The sequence below is a fragment of the Lasioglossum baleicum genome, chromosome 2 (genome assembly GCF_051020765.1).
Source record: "Lasioglossum baleicum chromosome 2, iyLasBale1, whole genome shotgun sequence".
Classification (NCBI taxonomy): Eukaryota; Metazoa; Arthropoda; class Insecta; order Hymenoptera; family Halictidae; genus Lasioglossum; species Lasioglossum baleicum.
In genome coordinates, this window is record NC_134930.1 from 1,968,141 (window position 1) to 1,987,690 (window position 19,550).

The 19,550-nt window shown below is 38.3% G+C and overlaps 1 protein-coding gene across 1 annotated transcript in view; it reads right to left on the reverse strand.

Moving 5' to 3' along the window:
- LOC143216467 (UDP-glucosyltransferase 2-like) overlaps window positions 1-19,267 on the reverse strand; it is a 32,774-nt gene extending 13,507 nt beyond the window's left edge. Inside the window, exons 1-2 of the mRNA XM_076439539.1 lie at window positions 18,607-19,267; window positions 5,043-5,413 (exon numbers count right to left, since the gene is read on the reverse strand). Coding sequence (XP_076295654.1) covers window positions 5,043-5,413; window positions 18,607-19,087 — 852 coding nt within the window. The 5' untranslated portion in view covers window positions 19,088-19,267. The remainder of the gene's footprint in view (window positions 1-5,042; window positions 5,414-18,606) is intronic.
- Window positions 19,268-19,550: the final 283 nt, after the last annotated feature.

The window sequence follows — 19,550 nt, forward strand, 5'->3', positions numbered from 1 at the left end:
CTTTGAAAAAATGTCGTCCGCGGCTTCGTTAACGAGTTATTAACGAAAAACACGGACCAATCAGAGCGCGAGCTAGACGCGTGCAGCCCGGCGCGCCGGCAGCCGAGTGTCGGTGGCACGCCGCGATGTCGTAACGAACAAAAGTTTCTCGATGGTGTGAATCCTCGCCAATTTCGATAAGCTTTGGATATGTTGTCAATACCATGATTCTGAACAACATTTCCCTTTACAGTTTCTGTCGATCGGCTTTAGTTTACGACATTATTGTAAAAATTTGTAATTGTAAATCGATCGATGTACTATTTCCTATCCGATTTCGATGATCTTTGGATATGTTGTCAAGACCATAATTCTGAACAACATTTCCCTTTACAGTTTCTGTCGATCGGCTTTAGTTTACGATATTATTGTAAAAATTTGTAATTGTAAATCGATCGATGTACTATTTCCTATCCGATTTCGATAATTTTTGGATATGTTGTCAATACCATGATTCTGAACAACATTTCCCTTTACAGTTTCTGCCGATCGGCTTTAGTTTACGATATTATTGTAAAAATTTGTAATTGTAAATCGATCGATGTACTATTTCCTATCCGATTTCGATAATTTTTGGATATGTTGTCAATACCATGATTCTGAACAACATTTCCCTTTACAGTTTCTGCCGACCGGCTTTAGTTTACGATATTATTGTAAAAATTTGTAATTGTAAATCAATCGATGTACTATTTCCTGTCCGATTTCGATAAGCTTTGGATATGTTGTCAAGACCATGATTCTGAACAACATTTCCCTTGACGGTTTTTGTCGATCGGCTTTAGTTTACGATATTATTGTAAAAATTTGTAATTGTAAATCGATCGATGTACATACTATCTCCTCGCCGATGTCGATGAGCTTCATTTCAAAGGAAAAAGATATTTAAAACATCGAATTTATAACATATTTCAAAGTCATCGAAATCGGTGAGGACCCACATCATCGGCAACTTTACCCGAACGATAGAAGAAGCACAAACTTATTGAATCAAAAACTCACTTATTCAGCCGTAAATCCATTTGACTACCACATACAACCACCACACTTTTACATAATTGTTGAACTCGTAGCACACTTTTATAACTCGTATCGATATCGAACGAAATTACTTACTCCGACGCGGAAAGAGTTCGATGCTCTTCGCGATGCCGCGCGAAACTGTGCTCTCCCAGCGTACAATGTATTCGATGAAGGCGTCGTTTAAAACAAATGAAATCGTTCCCAAGGAGATATTGATTTTTCGAGAATCATATGATTCTCGAAAACACCGATTCGAAGATTATGTAAAAGTGTGGTGGTTGTATGTGGTAGTCAAATGGATTTACGGCTGAATAAGTGAGTTTTTAATTCAATAAGTTTGTGCTTCTTCTATCGTTCGGGTAAAGTTGCCGATGATGTGGGTCCTCACCGATTTCGATGACTTTGAAATATGTTATAAATTCGATGTTTTAAATATCTTTTTCCTTTGAAATGAAGCTCATCGACATCGGCGAGGAAATAGTATGTACATCGATCGATTTACAATTACAAATTTTTACAATAATATCGTAAACTAAAGCCGATCGACAGAAACTGTAAAGGGAAATGTTGTTCAGAATCATGGTATTGACAACATATCCAAAGCTTATCGAAATCGGATAGGAAATAGTACATCGATCGATTTACAATTACAAATTTTTACAATAATATCGTAAACTAAAGCCGATCGACAGAAACTGTAAAGGGAAATGTTGTTCAGAATCATGGTATTGACAACATATCCAAAGATTATCGAAATCGGATAGGAAATAGTACATCGATCGATTTACAATTACAAATTTTTACAATAATGTCGTAAACTAAAGCCGATCGACAGAAACTGTGAAGGGAAATGTTGTTCAGAATCATGGTATTGACAACATATCCAAAGCTTATCGAAATTGGTGAGGATTCACATCATCGAGAAACTTTTGTTCGTTACGACATCGCGGCGTGCCACCGACACTCGGCTGCCGGCGCGCCGGGCTGCACGCGTCTAGCTCGCGCTCTGATTGGTCCGTGTTTTTCGTTAATAACTCCTAAACAAAACCGTGGATAACATTTTTGCAAAGGAAAATGTCGCTTGAAATGGTCTCAGGAACCACCCTCTTTCGGGATTTTCACGAATTTTGGGACACCCTGTATGATATACAGGGTGTCCCACTGTATCGAGAACGGCAGAATATCTCGGAAGACAGTGTCGTTATCAAAAAAGTGTTCCTACAAAAGTTGTTTGGTATTACGGGCCACATTACGTGGTATCAATTGTTTTGTTGTGGGTGGAGTGGTGGAGGACATTTCAAGGTCACCTTGATTTTTTTAAATGGAATACTATATTTTTTTCTTTATAAAATAATAGCGGGTAGTGAAACGAATCCAAAGATGTGCTAATTTTTTTTTTGCTAATTCAAAAAAAAATTTTTTTGCTATTTTAAAAAAAAAAATTTTTTTATTTTATTTTTTTGTGCTTTTTCGCGACTGCAATCTGTTTTACAAACAAATTCCTACAAACCTATCGCAGTCCTATCGCAGTAATTTAATACCGACGTATTCGACGCCACTTAGCAGCGGCTGCTGGCTGTTGGCCGACGACCGATCCAGGATGTAAACACAAGCTTTTTTCACCTTCATCAAAATCAGAATAATATCGTGTAGCACATCTTTGGATTCGTCTCACTACCCGCTATTATTCTCTAAAGAAAAAAATATAGTATTCCATTTAAAAAAATCAAGGTGACCTTGAAATGTCCTCCACCACTCCACCCACAACAAAACAATTAATACCACGTAACGTAGCCCGTAATACTAAACAACTTTTATAGGAACACTTTTTTGATAACGACACTGTCTTCCGAGATATTCTGCCGTTCTCGATACAGTGGGACACCCTGTATACATTCGAGGAACCATATCTGCGGGTGTCGATATATGACGTTGTTACGGATGACGAACAGGTGTTCAATATCATCTCTGGCAGGAACCGTCCTAGATAAACGAACAGAGCTACCCTAGATAAATCTACATAACTGTTTAGGTTAGTTTAGGGCCCAAACGTACGCACGACCAACTGGTCGTTGACAAAATACGAATGTTCACTTGAAGGGTACTGACAAGTACCACCCGTCATTGCAGGGCTATATAAGCCCTTACATTTCTACTCTCGTGGGCTAGTACTGTCGTAATCACGAATAGTGTCGCGTCGTGCTGCATCTCGGAAGTCAACTACCAGTGAGATCGGACGTTCGTTCCTTTTGAATCAAAGTTTAACCGCGTACAGATTCCGCGAGTTCGGTGTAAAATCTGTTGGGCGGTGACAAGGTTGCTCCGAGTCCCCCGCATTGCCAGTGCGTCAACACCGTGCATCTTAGCTTAGGTAATATCACCTTTCAATTTCTTTATGTTCTAAATTCAGTCCATTCGCGACACAAACACACTTGTAATACGAAATTCTATAGTAAGAATATATTTGTCTTCTTTGATAATTAACTCAAATTAATTAAACCCATAATTATCGTCCAATATCCTAACCAAGTAATTGAACGTCTCCACATGATACAATCTTACCGCTCGGATTATATCAATTAAATTATACTAGTTACGAGGCTTACTAATTATCCTAGCAATTCCCTGATTAACCATCAGGTTCTTTCGCGACATTCCAATTGTCCAAACAGAGATTTATCCAACCTAGCGGCTCTCCAGTTTCGCATTGGGTTCGTCCGCATCCTAACAGCTCCCTGATTTCGCATCAGGTTCGTCTGTGCTATTATACAACCTCCTAGCAGCTCCCCGGTTTTGCATCGGGTTCGTCTGCGTTTGACTCCATTCCTAGAGGATCCCTGACTTCGCGTCAGGTTCGTCCTCGCTGTCAATAATCCTAGCGGCTCCCCAATTTCGCATTGGATTCGTCCGCGTTCCTTAACTAACAAATTTATATCATATTCTTAGGGTAATAACCCTTCGCCGGCCACTCGTGCTGCTCGCGGCCCTGGCTCGTAACAACGTCATGACACAGAAATGAATACTGTTCCGAGAACTATTGTTTTAAACATTCCAGGGACCATCTCTGCAGGTCCTGTTACATTAATCTCTGCGATATCTTAGGTTTGTAAACAAAGATAGAGCGGCGGCCCTTTGAGTCCGCATGCCGACATGACTTACGTTTTTGGCATGAAATGTACCGGCGAGCTCCAGACCATCCTCAGTCTCAGCCTAACTTGTGAAGAGAGAGCATCTACATAAATATCGTTTAAAAGATATCTGCCTGTTTCCTTATTACAAAATTATCTTGCTTCTCAAAAACCAACAGTGGGGATTGCAAGTAACCCTTCGAGTGACCACTTCCAAAAAATTCAAGAACGATGTTCTTCGATAATAATAATAATAATAATAATAATAATAATAATAATAATTTTTAACTTCCCGATTTATATAGGGAAGTTATTTTTAGATGATTGAGATCTGATTAAGATCTGATTATCTTAATTAACAATCGAGAAAAAAGAATGATACAGTTAAGGGTATTTACCCTCATATCATCCTTATATGAAGGGTTAGTTTTCCATTGTTTTCCACACAATATCAATAAAAATTGTGGGTGGGCCGCTGGACCAATCTTAGTCTGCTAGGTCAGACAAAAGTTCTAAAATGACTGACTGAAGTTTGCCTTTGATCAGTTATTTTACGCAATATTATACTAACAAAATGAAAGAGTTCAAGTTTCAATATTTTCCTTGATAACACCATTTTGATTTTTTTTGTTACATTCTCTTGTTATCGAGTTAAGTACTATATTACCTATGTTACCAACAATTGAAAAAGTTTGAGATAGGTTTATTAGAAAGTCGCAAAACTGAAGTACCGAATTCAAACAAACAGAAACTGAAAGATCAACATTTTTCAAGCCTTTGTTCTGCTTTCCTGTTGATTCAATACATTAGCATAAAAGTTAATTTCCTGATCTGAGTTTTTAGTATATATACCTCGGGCAAAGGCGGCAGGTTCTTCTCGACGTGGAAAGAAGTGAAGGTAATGACATTCGCAAGCTTTGGTCGGGCAGGCGTAATGGGATCAGCTTGGTTAACAAATATAAGGCTGGTGTTCTTCTGTATGTCGAGCATTGGAGGCACGTCGGTGCCGAAGTACTTTTCCACTAATTTCTGCTGACGTGGATAGAGATCACGGTACATGAGGTATATTAACCGTGAGACTTTGAGGTAATTTTTTAGTCTCTTCCAGAATGACTGATTGATCCCCGCGTTCGCCTCTACTTCCCAGGTGGACTCGTGCGATGGCAACACCAGACCTCCGAGAGCGTGTTCAGTAAAAGTGAAAAGTCCCAGAGAGCTCAACCCTAAAAGTACACCAAAATAGAAAATTATTTCACATCATATGTTTAACAAATTAATGGGATAAATTCTTACTTAGTAAAAGTAAATAAAGCTTGATTTGATAACAGAAATACATTTACTAGAATAATTCTGCTTCATCACAGTATTTGACTGTGGGTGTTATCAATTTGTGTATAAACGTTTCATGTTTCATCCTCAAATAAATTTTTTCTCCTATTTGATCGTAATTCAGAATTTGATTCATCACTCCAGATAACTGATTTCTAAATTTACATAGATTTTATAAAATGCTTTTTAGCAAATATCAAACGTTCTCCTGCAGTCACTTTTCAAATATATACAGTAATCGCGCATCCGTATGCACACAGATTCAAGACAGCTGATGAGGTCGATGCCAGATCGATAAAACAAGTGAAGACTACAGCAAACTACCGCCCAAACATCGCGCGTTGCTATACCAATACATACGTTGTCCATCATGTTTTCACGAATTTCGCGATTCTTTCTCATTCTGTCTGTGACCGCGAAATATCTCATGTGTGTGCCATTGATCACATCAGCTGTCTTGAATCAGTGTGCATACGGCTGGTACGGGCGATTCTTCTTGCACGCGTCGAAGATTTCTGTTCGCAGAAATCACACGACCTCAAGATGTCCGTCCTGTCTGTGAGCGAGTCTCCCGACGTAAATCAAGTTCAATAAAGTGCAGTGTTTCAACATTAAAGGATTACCAGTTCTTTACATTCTCCTCATTCCCCTCAGTAAACTTGTACTCTCTGTAAACCCGTAGTGCGTGTGTGTAGGGATAGAGACGGGAATGCATGTGTGATAAAGACGGGAATGTATGTGTGAGTGTGTGTGTGAATGTCCGATGTTAAACAAATGAGTGTCGCTTGAAGAAATGAACGAATGTTGTAAGAAAGACGATCGGCCGAGGCTCCGTGGGCAACGCCGAACGGAGAGCCGTCAGTCTTTTTCCGGAGCAGTTGTAGAAAAGTCGGAATAAATATTATCAAACTTCCCTCGAATATTACTATCTTACAAATCAGAAGTGGGATTGAGTCGGCGTAAATAAAGTAAAGTGTGATTTATTCGGGTTTTCGAATATCGGAAATAAAATTTTACCGTAATAGCTGAGGAATACGTCCAACAGTGCGTGATTTGGTAATCGGTTAATATTTTGTGAGCGAAGTAAAGTAACGCAGTGCGGAAATGTTCAGAGGAGTGAGTACGTATACGGTCGCGGAGCTGAAGGAAATTTTAAGAACGAAGAATTTGAGTACGTCAGGATCAAAGAACGAATTATTGGCTAGGCTAATGGAAGCAGATCCTGAAGGACGATGGATGGAAGAAGAGGGAAACGTCGTACCAAACGGTACGGTGAAGGTAAGGTGAACGACGAGCGAAACCAGTCAGAATTACAAAACGCACGTTTGAGCGAACAACTCGCACGGCAGGAGTTAGAACTCGTACGGAGGGAACGCGAATTATTGGCCGAGAGAATCGACATTTTAGAACGAGAAAGAGAATTGACGAGACGCGAAGCAGCTTTGGGCAGTCAACCACCGGTGCTGTCCACAGAAAAAGTCAGCCTCAAGACGATCGGCGAATCACTCGCCGAGTTCAGTGAAGGAACCGATTTCGTTGTATGGGAGAGACAAATTAGACATGTAGTAAGAGTATTCAACTTGAGCGACAACATGGGCCAATTATTAATGACAACGAAGCTGAAAGGCAAAGCGGCAGCGTGGTTTCATTCGCGGGCAGAACACCGCGATTTAAGCCTAGATGAATTGTTGGAAGAAATGAAGAAATTTTTTGATCATCGCCCAACGAGACTTGTACGGGAAAAAGAATTCGAGAGTCGGACGTGGCAATACACTGAGACTTTCGAAAACTATTTCTATGACAAGACGATTCTAGCAAATCGTGTACCCATGGACAACGAAGAAGAGGTTATAGAAATTGTCATCGAGGGCATCCCAGAACGAGGCTTGAGGAATCAGGCGAAAATGCTCAAAATTAAGAAGAAAGCGGAATTGTTGGAGGTGTTCAAAGGAATCACTCTGGAAACAGAAGGAAGAAACCAGCATCGGAAGGAATACAGTGTTTCGAGTGGTATAAGTGGTGTGGGAACGAGTTCTAGGCAGGAGAATAGAGTGCGAAAGATGGACGTAAAAGAACCAGTAAAGTGTTATAATTGTAACGGTTACGGACACATATCGAGAGACTGCGAGAGACCGGTACGCGAGAAAGGAGCCTGCTTCTACTGCTTCAAAACGGGGCATCAAGCGAGAGATTGTCCAGAGAACCAGCAGAACAGGAGACCGAAGGTGGAGAACGAGACGGCGCAACCGGAGGTGGCGAACGTCTACGAGGAACCAGCGAGCAAGGAGGAATGTCGTGAGATTGTCATTTTTGAATTAGATAATGCGAAAATACGGCGGGTATTAAATTTAGACACACAGTTAGATACAGGAAGTCCGGTTAGCATGATCAAGGAAAGATTTGTAGATAAAGAAAAAATTCTTCCGGTTGACGTGAGTAAAGTAAACTATGTGGGAGTAAATAAATCGCCGATTAAAATTGTAGGAATGATTGAAGCTCGGGTTAGTTTGTACGGCAAAGTTAAAGAAAACATTCCAATATTTGTAGTAGAGGAAAATACATTTAAAGTATCGGCATTATTAGGACGGGACGTACTGATAGGAAAATTTAAATTGTCATTAAGACCGTCGATCGAAAGCGAAGCGGTTCCGGAAATATTGAACATCGCGATAGAAGACCCGCGTGAGATCACCGAAGAAATCAATATAAACTCGAATATTGACGTCGGATCGAAGTTACAATGTAAAGAGTTATTTATTGAAAAATATGTGTATCCGGAGAGACCGGCTGAACCGGCCGTAAAACAAGAATTAACGCTACGATTGAACCAGGAGAAACCGTTTCATGCAATGTCACGCAGGTTAGCATATGACGACAAACAAAAATTAAGAAAATTATTAGATAGTTTGCTTGAGAAGGGATACATTAGACCAAGTAATTCGGAATATGCGTCACCGATTGTATTAGTAAGAAAAAAAAACGAAGAAATACGCATGTGTGTCGACTATCGGGTGTTAAATGAGATGTTGATTCGCGAAAATTATCCTTTACCTCAGATCGAAGAGCAGATTGATGCGTTGGCAAACATGAAATATTTTACGTTATTAGATTTGAAAGACGGCTATTACCGTATTAAGGTGGCGGAAAAATCAATAAAATATACAGCGTTTATCACCCCGTTTGGGCTATTTGAGTGTGTACGCATGCCGTTCGGGATAAAGACAGGTCCAGCTACGTTTCAGCGATTTATAAATACAGTATTAGAAGAAGAAATTAAAGCCGGTAATGTTACGGTGTACTTGGACGATATATTAGTAGCAACAAAATCGTTGGAAGAGCAATCTCGGGTATTGGAACGGATATTTAAATTGTTCGTAGAAAATAAAATCACGTTACGACTAGACAAATGTTTTTTTTTGCAGACAGAGATAGAATATTTAGGTTATTTGGTATCAGCGAAGGGCATTCAACCGACAAAAAGCGGCATTGAAGCAGTACGAAAATTTCTCTGCCCAAGAACGGATCGCGAAATCCAAAGTTTTCTGGGACTCTGTTCATTTTTCCGAAAATTTATAGAATCATTTGCGTCAATTGCTAAACCGTTGTATGAAGTATTAAAAAAGAACGTCAAATTTAGTTTCGGAGAAAACCAATTAAGAGCGTTTGAGACGTTGAAAGAAAAATTAACAAGCTACCCGGTATTAGCAATTTATAATCCAAGAGACGAAACGGAACTGCACTGTGACGCGAGTGCCAAAGGGTTCGGTGCAACCCTAATGCAGAAGAAATCAGATGGAAAATTTCATCCCATTTTTTATTTTTCAAAATTAAGCACAGACACCGAGAGTCGATACCACAGCTTTGAATTAGAAACGTTGGCGATTATATATGCGTTACGTAGATTTAGAGTTTATTTACAAGGCGTTAAATTTAAGATAATAACTGATTGTGATTCACTTACGTTAACGTTAAAAAAGAAAGAGTTAAATCCGCGAATTGCTCGATGGGCGTTGGAATTAATGAATTACGAATATACGGTCGAACACAGACCCGGAATTAGAATGAGACATGTTGACGCATTAAGTCGAAAGAATTCAATAATAATGGTCATTGAGGACAACCCGTTAGAATGGAACCTAGTAGTATGCCAAAACCAGGATCCGGTAATAATAGAAATACGGGATGGATTAGAGTGCCGGGAGGACAAAATGTACGAACTAAGAAACGGATTAGTATATAGGAAGAGACACGGAAAACTGTTATTTTATGTACCTCGGCAAATGGAAACTAATGTAATTTTTAAATATCATGACGAAATGGGACATTTAGCAAAGGAGAAAACGTGTAACATAATTTTGGAAAATTATTGGTTTCCGAAAATGTGGGAGAAAGTACAGATGCACATAAAAAATTGCCTGAAATGTATCGCGTTTTCTCCAGTATCAGGTAAAAGTGAAGGGTATTTGCATATTGTGCCGAAAGGAAATGTACCATTTGCGACAGTCCACGTGGATCATGTAGGCCCTATTGATAAGAACCGAGCTATAAAACAACATGTTTTAGTAGTTGTAGACGGGTTTACAAAATTTGTGAAATTATATGCGACGAAAACAACTGCTAGTAAAGAAACGATACAATGTCTGTTAGAATATTTTCGGAATTACAGCAGACCAAACGTGCTGGTATCGGATCGGGGAGCATGTTTCACATCAAACGAATTTCATGATTTTATGGAATCAAAACATATAAAACACATTAAAATTGCGACGGGATCTCCACAGGCGAATGGCCAGGTAGAGAGAGTTAATCGAGTACTTGTGCCTATGTTAGCGAAATTAAGCGATAACGAAACAAACAGACATTGGTATAAGACGATTGACGATGTAGAATTCGCGTTAAATAATACAATTAGTAAGTCCACGGGGCAAACACCAAGTATGTTACTATTCGGAGTAAAGCAGAAAGGGAATGTTATAGATGATATAAAGGAGTATGTGGAAAATACGGTTAGAGAGAATAAAACGGGGGAAATAAAGGATTTGCGAGAAAAAGCGGCTAAACAGATTGTGGAAAAACAGTCGTATAATAAAAAATATGTAGACCAAAAAAGACGAAAAGCAAATGAATACGAGGAGAATGATTTAGTCATGTTAAAGAATTTTGAAATTACCCCTGGAACATCAAAGAAATTAATTCCTCAATTCAAAGGCCCATATATGATTCATAAAAAATTAAGAAACGATAGATATGTGGTTGTCGATCCAGAGGGACTTCAAAATTCTCAAAAACCATATCAAGGAGTAAGGGAGGCGAAAAACATGCGACCGTGGAAGGATGTGAGATTTTATGACGAGAATGAAATAAACGAAAATGGAATAGACGAGAATGAAATGAACGAGAATGAAATAAACGAGAATGAAATGTACGAGAATGACGTAAACACTTTGAGTAACATGGATAATGCTCCGAGGTCGGAGCTAGGTCAGGAATGGCCGAGTGAGTGTAGGGATAGAGACGGGAATGCATGTGTGATAAAGACGGGAATGTATGTGTGAGTGTGTGTGTGAATGTCCGATGTTAAACAAATGAGTGTCGCTTGAAGAAATGAACGAATGTTGTAAGAAAGACGATCGGCCGAGGCTCCGTGGGCAACGCCGAACGGAGAGCCGTCAGTCTTTTTCCGGAGCAGTTGTAGAAAAGTCGGAATAAATATTATCAAACTTCCCTCGAATATTACTATCTTACATGTGTATGATATTGTAAATAGTGCTAGAGCGTTTATTCCAGTATATTAGGTACGGTGTTATGAACAATTATAGTGCAGGATAAGGATTTGTGGATATGTGTGAGAAGAATTTAAAAGTGAAAGGGCATACACCCCTTCTACTCGATAATGTCATAGGGCGGATATTGGAAATGCACTTGTGGATTTTAACGAGTAGGTAGGTTCAGTGTCGTCCAACGATTTATTAAACATTTTCACCTCCCTGGGGCCCCAAATGAGAACCAAGGTATGCATGCGTTTGTCACTTGATACGAGACTGTCGCGCACCTGTGACACGTACGCAACGTGCACCGCTGTTGAAAAGTGGCCGCATTTTGGGCAGATTTTTAACTGTTAATAACTAAGTAACGAAGCCGAGATCGCAATTTTTTTTATTCTTCATTTTCGTCTTATATTATTCTCAAGAACCACCTCTTTTTTCTCCCACATGTAGCTAAACACCCTGTATATTGGTGTGATCACCACAACATTGACTCGAATGAATCGAATTTTCAAACTTCTTAATTTTCATTATTTCTTTATGGGATTTTCGCTAGCTTATTTCTCTGATTAAAATGACACCAAACACGATATAATTTCAACTGTATCTAGTGGTTTAATCGACGGTGACGAACGCAACGAAGAACAGCGTATGGGAGATTCTTTGAACTGTGTCGGCGACAGCGACACGCTTCGGCCACGCGATCCGTATTTCATTCTGTCCTTCTCTATGTTCGGCTCGCTACTGAAGTCTCGCTCGACGCAGTCGGCGCGACATCTAGACAATCTAGACGCAGTCATAAATCAAAACTGATGTCCGGGCAATGTCGCTGGCCGTGCAAACCACGGCTTTCGGACAACGAAGGGGCGATTACTGTATCCGGGAAAGTCTACAGAATGTTTCGCTGTAAAGAACAATCCAACAAAAACATTCTGTTTAACAGTAACAAAACGTTACTTTTTACACCAATGGCCATAAAAGGTGTTAGGTAGCGGCCAAGTTTGAATAAATTAGCCCTCCATGTAACTCTTTAAAAATTAAATGGCGTTCTTTTAAACTAGTTTCTACAAACGCTTTTTTCAGTATTGTAAAAGGTATTTCTAAGCTAACGAACTCGGCCGTATTTTGTTTGATCTCACAACTCTTCACGGCCATAAGAACTTGGCTCTTGTTTACAGAATGTTTTTGTTGGGATATCATCAATTTTTGTTGAAATCTGTATGTACACCCAAAAAACAAGAAGTTCCACTTCTGTCGCGTGTGGTCTTCCACGCGTATGTTTTTTTTCTATTTTTTTTTTGAAAAAACCAAAAGACTACATACGTCATCGTTCCTGAGATATAGCCATTTTTTATACAGGGTGTCTCAAAATTCCCTCCGGAGCCGAAAATGGGAGGTTCCTGAAATCATTTCAAGCGACATTTTCCTTTGAAAAAATGTCGTCCGCGGCTTCGTTAACGAGTTATTAACGAAAAACACGGACCAATGAGAGCGCGAGCTAGACGCGTACAGCCCAGCGGCAGCTGAGCGTCGGTGGCACGCCGCGATGCCGCAACGAACAAGTTTTTCGATGATGTGAATCCTCTCCGATTTCGACGAGCTTTGGATATGTTGTAAAGACCATGATTCTGAACAACATTTCCCTTCACAGTTTCTGTCGATCGGCTTTAGTTTACGATATTATTGTAAAAGTTGGTAATTGTAAATCGATCGATGTTAGGCCGGCCCGACCACGCATACGAAAATGTAGGAGTAGTCTTTCAAAACTGAAAGCTCACCCTATATATGTATGGTCAGAGTGAGACCCTATTTTTTCTCTCATCTCTGCAGCCTGTTTACAAGCAAAATGTGAACAAACGGCGCGCCGGGACAGGCTTACGTTGCCGCAGAGCGTGCAGGAATACGGAAAATACAATACAGTATTAGCGATAGTTTTTCGCAAATATCTCGAAAACTAAAATCGAGCGGCGGTAACATGTATAGGAAAAAGTTGTTCAGAATGATGACTTTGACAACATATTTAAAGGGTCTAGCCGGATAAGCATGGGCCAGCGGCCCCCGCTCCGATTTTCATGATTTCTGTCTTAAAACGTCGCTTTATGTCTAAAAAACATTGTGTAAAATTTCAAATGTCTACCCCTACCGATAGGGGTGATATTGAGGTAAACTCCCCCGCACTTAATTGCAATTTGCTCTAAAACGAGAAAAGATATCGACATGTAAACCATTTTAATCTATGGGATAATTACAAATTAATAATTATGTTTGTAATTTTATCACATAGAATATTGAAGCGCAAACAATAAAAATCGTTTAGTTTATAAATACATATAACAAAAAGAAAAAAAACAAGAAGAGAAAGTTGAGTTGAGGGAGGATTCGAACTCGAGCCCCCCGTAGCATCGAGCAGAGCCTCTAACACCGTGACCATACAATACAACATACTTGTGAGAAGCTTCTTCTTTCTGTGGCTTGACAGCAACAAACTAACTTTACACGTATTTTTCTTCTTCAATGTAAGCTATTTCCTAAAATATAATTGTTTAGACTTCCAACTGTAATCATATATTAGAAGATTTAGTTGCATTTTTACATGTATCAGCTTTCCCGTACACGCGCCAACTTCTCGTTCGTTCCCGTCACTAGCCACCGCAAGGGGACTCGGCCGCTGCGCCGTTACTGATCAAACCGAGCGTTCGCCGGCATACTTTATTTTTTTTGATACTGTTCCACCGAACGGACACTTTTGAAATTTTTTTACAAAATAGGTTAAAATCGTAGCAATATTTTAGAAGTTTTTGGTAGGTGTCAACCCTGGGGAAGATAGTGAGAAAAATTCCCAAAAAATTAATTAATTATTTTCAACTATAAATAATTAGCAAAAAATTCTGAAAAAAATCTGAAATATGGAGTGTATCTATATCTTTTGTTTGCCGTTCATCCCATGTCGATATCTTTTCTCGTTGTAGAGCAAATTGCAATTCAGTGCGGGGGAGTTTACCTCAATATCACCCCCTATCGGTAGGGGTAGACATTTGAAATTGTACACAATGTTTTTGTAGACATAAAGCGACGTTTTAAGACAGGAATCAGGAAAATCGGAGCGGGGGCCGCTGGCCCATGCTTATCCGGCTAGACCCTATCATCAAAATCGGTGAGGAAGCCCTGAGTGTAAATAATTACCAGATTAATGTTTTGTCAATATTGAGACACGATAGCCGTAAACCGAGATTGAATGTTACGTCCCGGAGTCTGACTTGCGCGAAATTATAGTTCCGCAACACATTCCCCCTACTGAAAGCTCAAATGCGATACAACCTTTTGTCCACGCGGCACGTACGTCCGACATCTGACAGAGAACCACGACTTTCGCTAACATGAGTATACTACTTAACGCTTACAGGTAGTAGATTCGCCCGAAGCGGCGGACGATGGCGAGATAATTGAAACGGCGCGACGCGACGACGCGACGTGTCGTTTAGCTGAGTCATTGCAATTGTTTTAAACAAATCCAATGTTTTCATAGCAAGGGTCTCCTTAATAATTTGAAACAAATTAGAAGGTAGAGACATAATTTTTTCAGATAATTTAATTCACCGACGTCTTTGTTTACACATTTCTTTCTACGTCTTGACACTTATTCGTAATGTAATGAATGTTTAGGATTCTCTCTCTCTCTCTCTCTCTCACGCACACGCACACGCACGCGCACGCGCACACGCGCACGCACACGCGCACGCACACGCACACACCTATAATTGAATACTTACAGCTCTGCAATTTATATGGGTTATTATGCATGCTTTAAACTATTAACTGGCACAAACAATTTTTCAATAAAGTTGTTTAACATTAACTAATTAACATTAAATATGGATTAATCGGAAGCATCCTTGCGTTACGCTCATTGTTTATTTATGGAAGCAAATCTTAAAAGTGTTAAGGAGCTTCGGTATGGCACTACTTGTATTAGTAAGGTGTTATATTGGAGCAATTTAAATTTTAAATATCAACTTTTAGAATTTCCAAGAATGAATCGCGCGGAACTTACCATTATTTGGGGTTTAATGTGACAATTTTTAAGGAATATTTTTAAATAATAAAGAAAAATGTGAAATGTATATGATTTATTAATCCTTTTTGTATAAAAAATGTTAATAACAATTTTTTTATATTACATAAGTTATTTTTATAGAGGTCACTATATATTGTCAGAAAAATGCCTATTGAATTTTTTGTGACAGTGGTCGCAAATTAAATGAGAACTTTGTTTATTTCACAAAAAATTGTAATAACAATTTTAAAAAAAGAAAGAATGAATATTCTTTTAATTATGAATTTCACAATTTTTTTTATTATTTATGTTATGCCCCTTAAAAATTTCACCTAAAACATGAATTTTTACTCCCTGAAAGTGATACATTCAAGAATTCAGTTATTCTGAATTTCCAAGTATTGTTAGAGAAGATTGCAGGGAAATCCAGTGATAGTTCTACGGTATGAGTAACGTAGTTTCATCTTTACGGATTTTTTGCCACCTTTTGGAAAAACAGAGATCTAACGAACGAAAACTTTGTTTATTTTGTATAAAAAATTGTTATTAACTTTTTTCATTTAAACAATTTATTAAAAATAATTAATTTACACAATTCATTTTAACTAACTGTACTAACTAATATATCCTTAAAAATTTTTACCCTAAACCCCAAATGATCGTAATTTCCGCGCGATTCATTCGCGGAAATTCTAAAAGTTGATATTTAAACTTAAATTGCGGCCAAGATTGTTCGAAATTGCCCGAGATTTTTTACACAAAGTTAGTTCAATATTATACCTTGCCAAAACGATTAGTGCCAGACCGAAGCTGCTTAACACTTTTAAGATGTGCTTCCATTAATAAAAAATGAGCCGAAAACAGAGATTTCCAATTAGCCCATATTACTTAATGTTTAATAATTTTTTGAAAATTTTTTTTTGCCATTTAAGCGTTGTACCTGTTGCAACCTGTCCACAAAATTTTAAACAAATTCGTTGGATAGTTTCAGTTTTACGGATTTTCGACCGCTTTTTGGCCATTTCGCACCACAGTGCGCCGCACAGTGGGACCTTTCGTTCAAATCGGAGAAAAAATCAAAGAACTTTCAATAGAAATGAGGTAGAGCGAAGAAATTTTTTAAAAATTAAAGCTGAAACTTTGCAGAATATGGGAAAAATAGGGAGATTATGGTAAGAACGTTTTTTAACGTTGAGAAAATTCGTTAAACTTGCACAATTTCAAGAAAATTGTGGTTTTTCCAATACCACGCGCGGAAAAATTTTTTTTTAAAATGCTGTACTTCATTTCCTGTAGATTTTGTCACGCTGATTTCAAATCTGGTCTAAAAATTTGTCTACGACCTCAGGATATTGCAAAATCGATTTCTTGAAATTCTACATGTTTAACGAATTTTCTCAAGGTTAAAAAACGTTCTTACCATAATCTCCCTATTTTTCACATATTCTGCAATGTCTCAGCTTTAATTTTTAAAAAATTTCATCGCTCTACCTCATTTCTATCGAAAGTTCTTTGATTTTGTCTCCGATTTGGACGAAAGGTCCCACTGTGCGCCGCACAGTGGGTTCGATTGAAGAAGCACGCGACATTTTTTAATAACTCTTAAACCACTGAAGATATTGCAATGAACTGAATGTATAAAAAAATAATTCCTTCTCAATGATTTTTAACCTTATATATTTCACATTTGTTTAACCATTTTTATTAATTTAAAATAGTTTTATAAATTATTTATTCTATAATGTTGTATTTAATATATATATTTTCGCAATTTAATGCGAATAGATAAAATGTTTAAGTTTTACATTATTGAGAAAAATTTGTCAAGGCCGAAAATCTTGAAAAATTGCAATTTTTACCACTTTTGATCGTTTATAATTTGTAAACCAATTAACTAATTTCAATGAAATTTTCAGAGCGTATATAATTTATACCAGTTGACAAAACACATTTTTTAAATTTTCGTTATTGGGCCCGCTAAAAAAGCTGTAAAAATCAATTTTTGGTATTGTTTTTAACAATTCCGACCAAATGCATTTTTTCAACTTATTTATTAAACGTCATTTGCTAAACTAATTCTTCTAGTCTTACAGAGAAATTAAAGTCGTTAGGACCATATTCATATAAAAGTTATTCTGATTTAAAGTGTGTGGAATCAGTTATGCTCCTTACTGTATATGAAGTTCTAAAAATAAAATATAATTGATATATATTAACTTACTTGATGTATTATATTAAATAATATGAACAGAAAACATATAAAACTGAAAATCATTTCGGAATCACAGTACTGCACAGGCTGATAGTTTTGCTCTGACTGACGATAATTCTGTTTCAATCCACAATTTGCGTCGACAAAACAAAACATAAAGATTTGAAGATCGATGCGCGTAAACAATTACAATGTAACTTATGCACTGTCGAAAAGAATTCGTCAAATTCAATGCAGTCAAAATATCAGAGATGAACGACTGACTTATTTACTGCAAAATATAAATTAATATTAAATAGAAATATAATAGAAATATAAATATTCAACACAGTTCTGTCAGACTTTCAGAGGCTGCGTACTTGACGAATTCAGCGCGTAGCGCGCGTCCGAGCGCGGACAAGATAACGCGACGCGGATGTCTTCAGACAATAATATCTTGAAAAAGGACTCGAACAAGGAAATAATTTTTGTCACATTACATAGAGGAAGGTTCACTGAATAGATTCTTACTTGTTAAAAAGTGGGTCCTCCTGGGACCCGACAGATAGCGTATGTCAAAGATACAAATTTTTAACGATTATTTTCATTTTGCTCAGTATTTTTTAAAAATGTGTTATATATCATAATTGTCAATGAAAAGTATGATTTCTTATCAATAAAGTGTGCATTTTGATGTAGAAAAAAATTCAGGGCAAGATGTTGATCACCGTTATCAGGACACTTTAAGAATGAACAGCCAAATTATGTAGGGAAAATGATATTCCTAAACTGTCTAGCATCATGCATGTATCGCAACTAGAACTGCTATTGTATTTGACTAATTTTATCATTTTCGTGATCGGTAGACATTTAGAAATCGATAGCAATTGAAAAAATATCAAAATTAGAAAGTTGATTTTTTCGTAGAATGTCGCGTGCTTCTTCAATCGAGCCCACTGTGCGCCGTTTAGTGCGGTTCCGCGTGCTGTTTGTCGAAATGTTTAGGTCTGTACAAGGCATTACATTGAATTGTAGATTATACTTTGACATAAATTGTACGTAAACGTGAAGAAATACCTATTAACGGCGCATTGAACCTGTGAGCGAAGACGTATGTAGCGGGCACCGCGAGCATTTCGATCATCACGACGTCGAACTTCTTGTTGCTGTTGGGCGCGTAGATCGCTTTCATGTCCGTGTGGTTGAATATATGTTCGGAGAGTTTCTCAGCCATCTCGAACAGACTATCTTCGACGAACGACAACCATTCGTACTTGTCGAATCGAAGCTTAACAAATTCGAAGGTCCTGGCATCCTTGTACGTTCCGCTGATGTTGATTTGCTTGAACGTCGTCGAGTTCATGTTTGGGATCGGATTCGGTGTGACAAGCACGATTTCGTGGCCGCGTTCGTGCAGCTCGAGAAATAATCGCCGGTACGGGATCTGGTGGCTGTAAGAAGGTGTCGGGACGAGGGCTAAGATCCTGGCTGGATCCGCTTGCCTGGCGATGCACAACAGGCCGAACACCGAGACTACGATCATCACATCGAACCTCATGATAGACGAGATTCAGTGATCAACTATCGGAGCTGGCCGCGAAACTACTAATCATCGGATCGCACGTTAACGTAAACTCGAGAACGTTGAGCTTTATGATGTAGCAGTATCAGTAGTACAATCCATAGATGGTGCTGCTGAGTCACGGTGTCAATGCGTGGTGTTATAGCAATTCATTGTCCACCGTCTTACGCGACGTTGCAAAACTCGAGGCCCCAGCACGTAATACTGAACTTGAAACAAGAGATCTATTAATTTTCTTCCGGTTTTACCTTATATCGCTAATGGAAGGAATGACTCAAATAGATATCATTAATTCCACAAGTGCTTTTTCATGTCTGATTACTTTTGTTCCTATATCAGTGATCGTGGTCTTGATTGGAAACTCAAGCACAGAATGACAACTGCAGTGACCAGACTGATTGTGAGTATCTTTATGCAAATTAATAATTTTCGTTCTTAA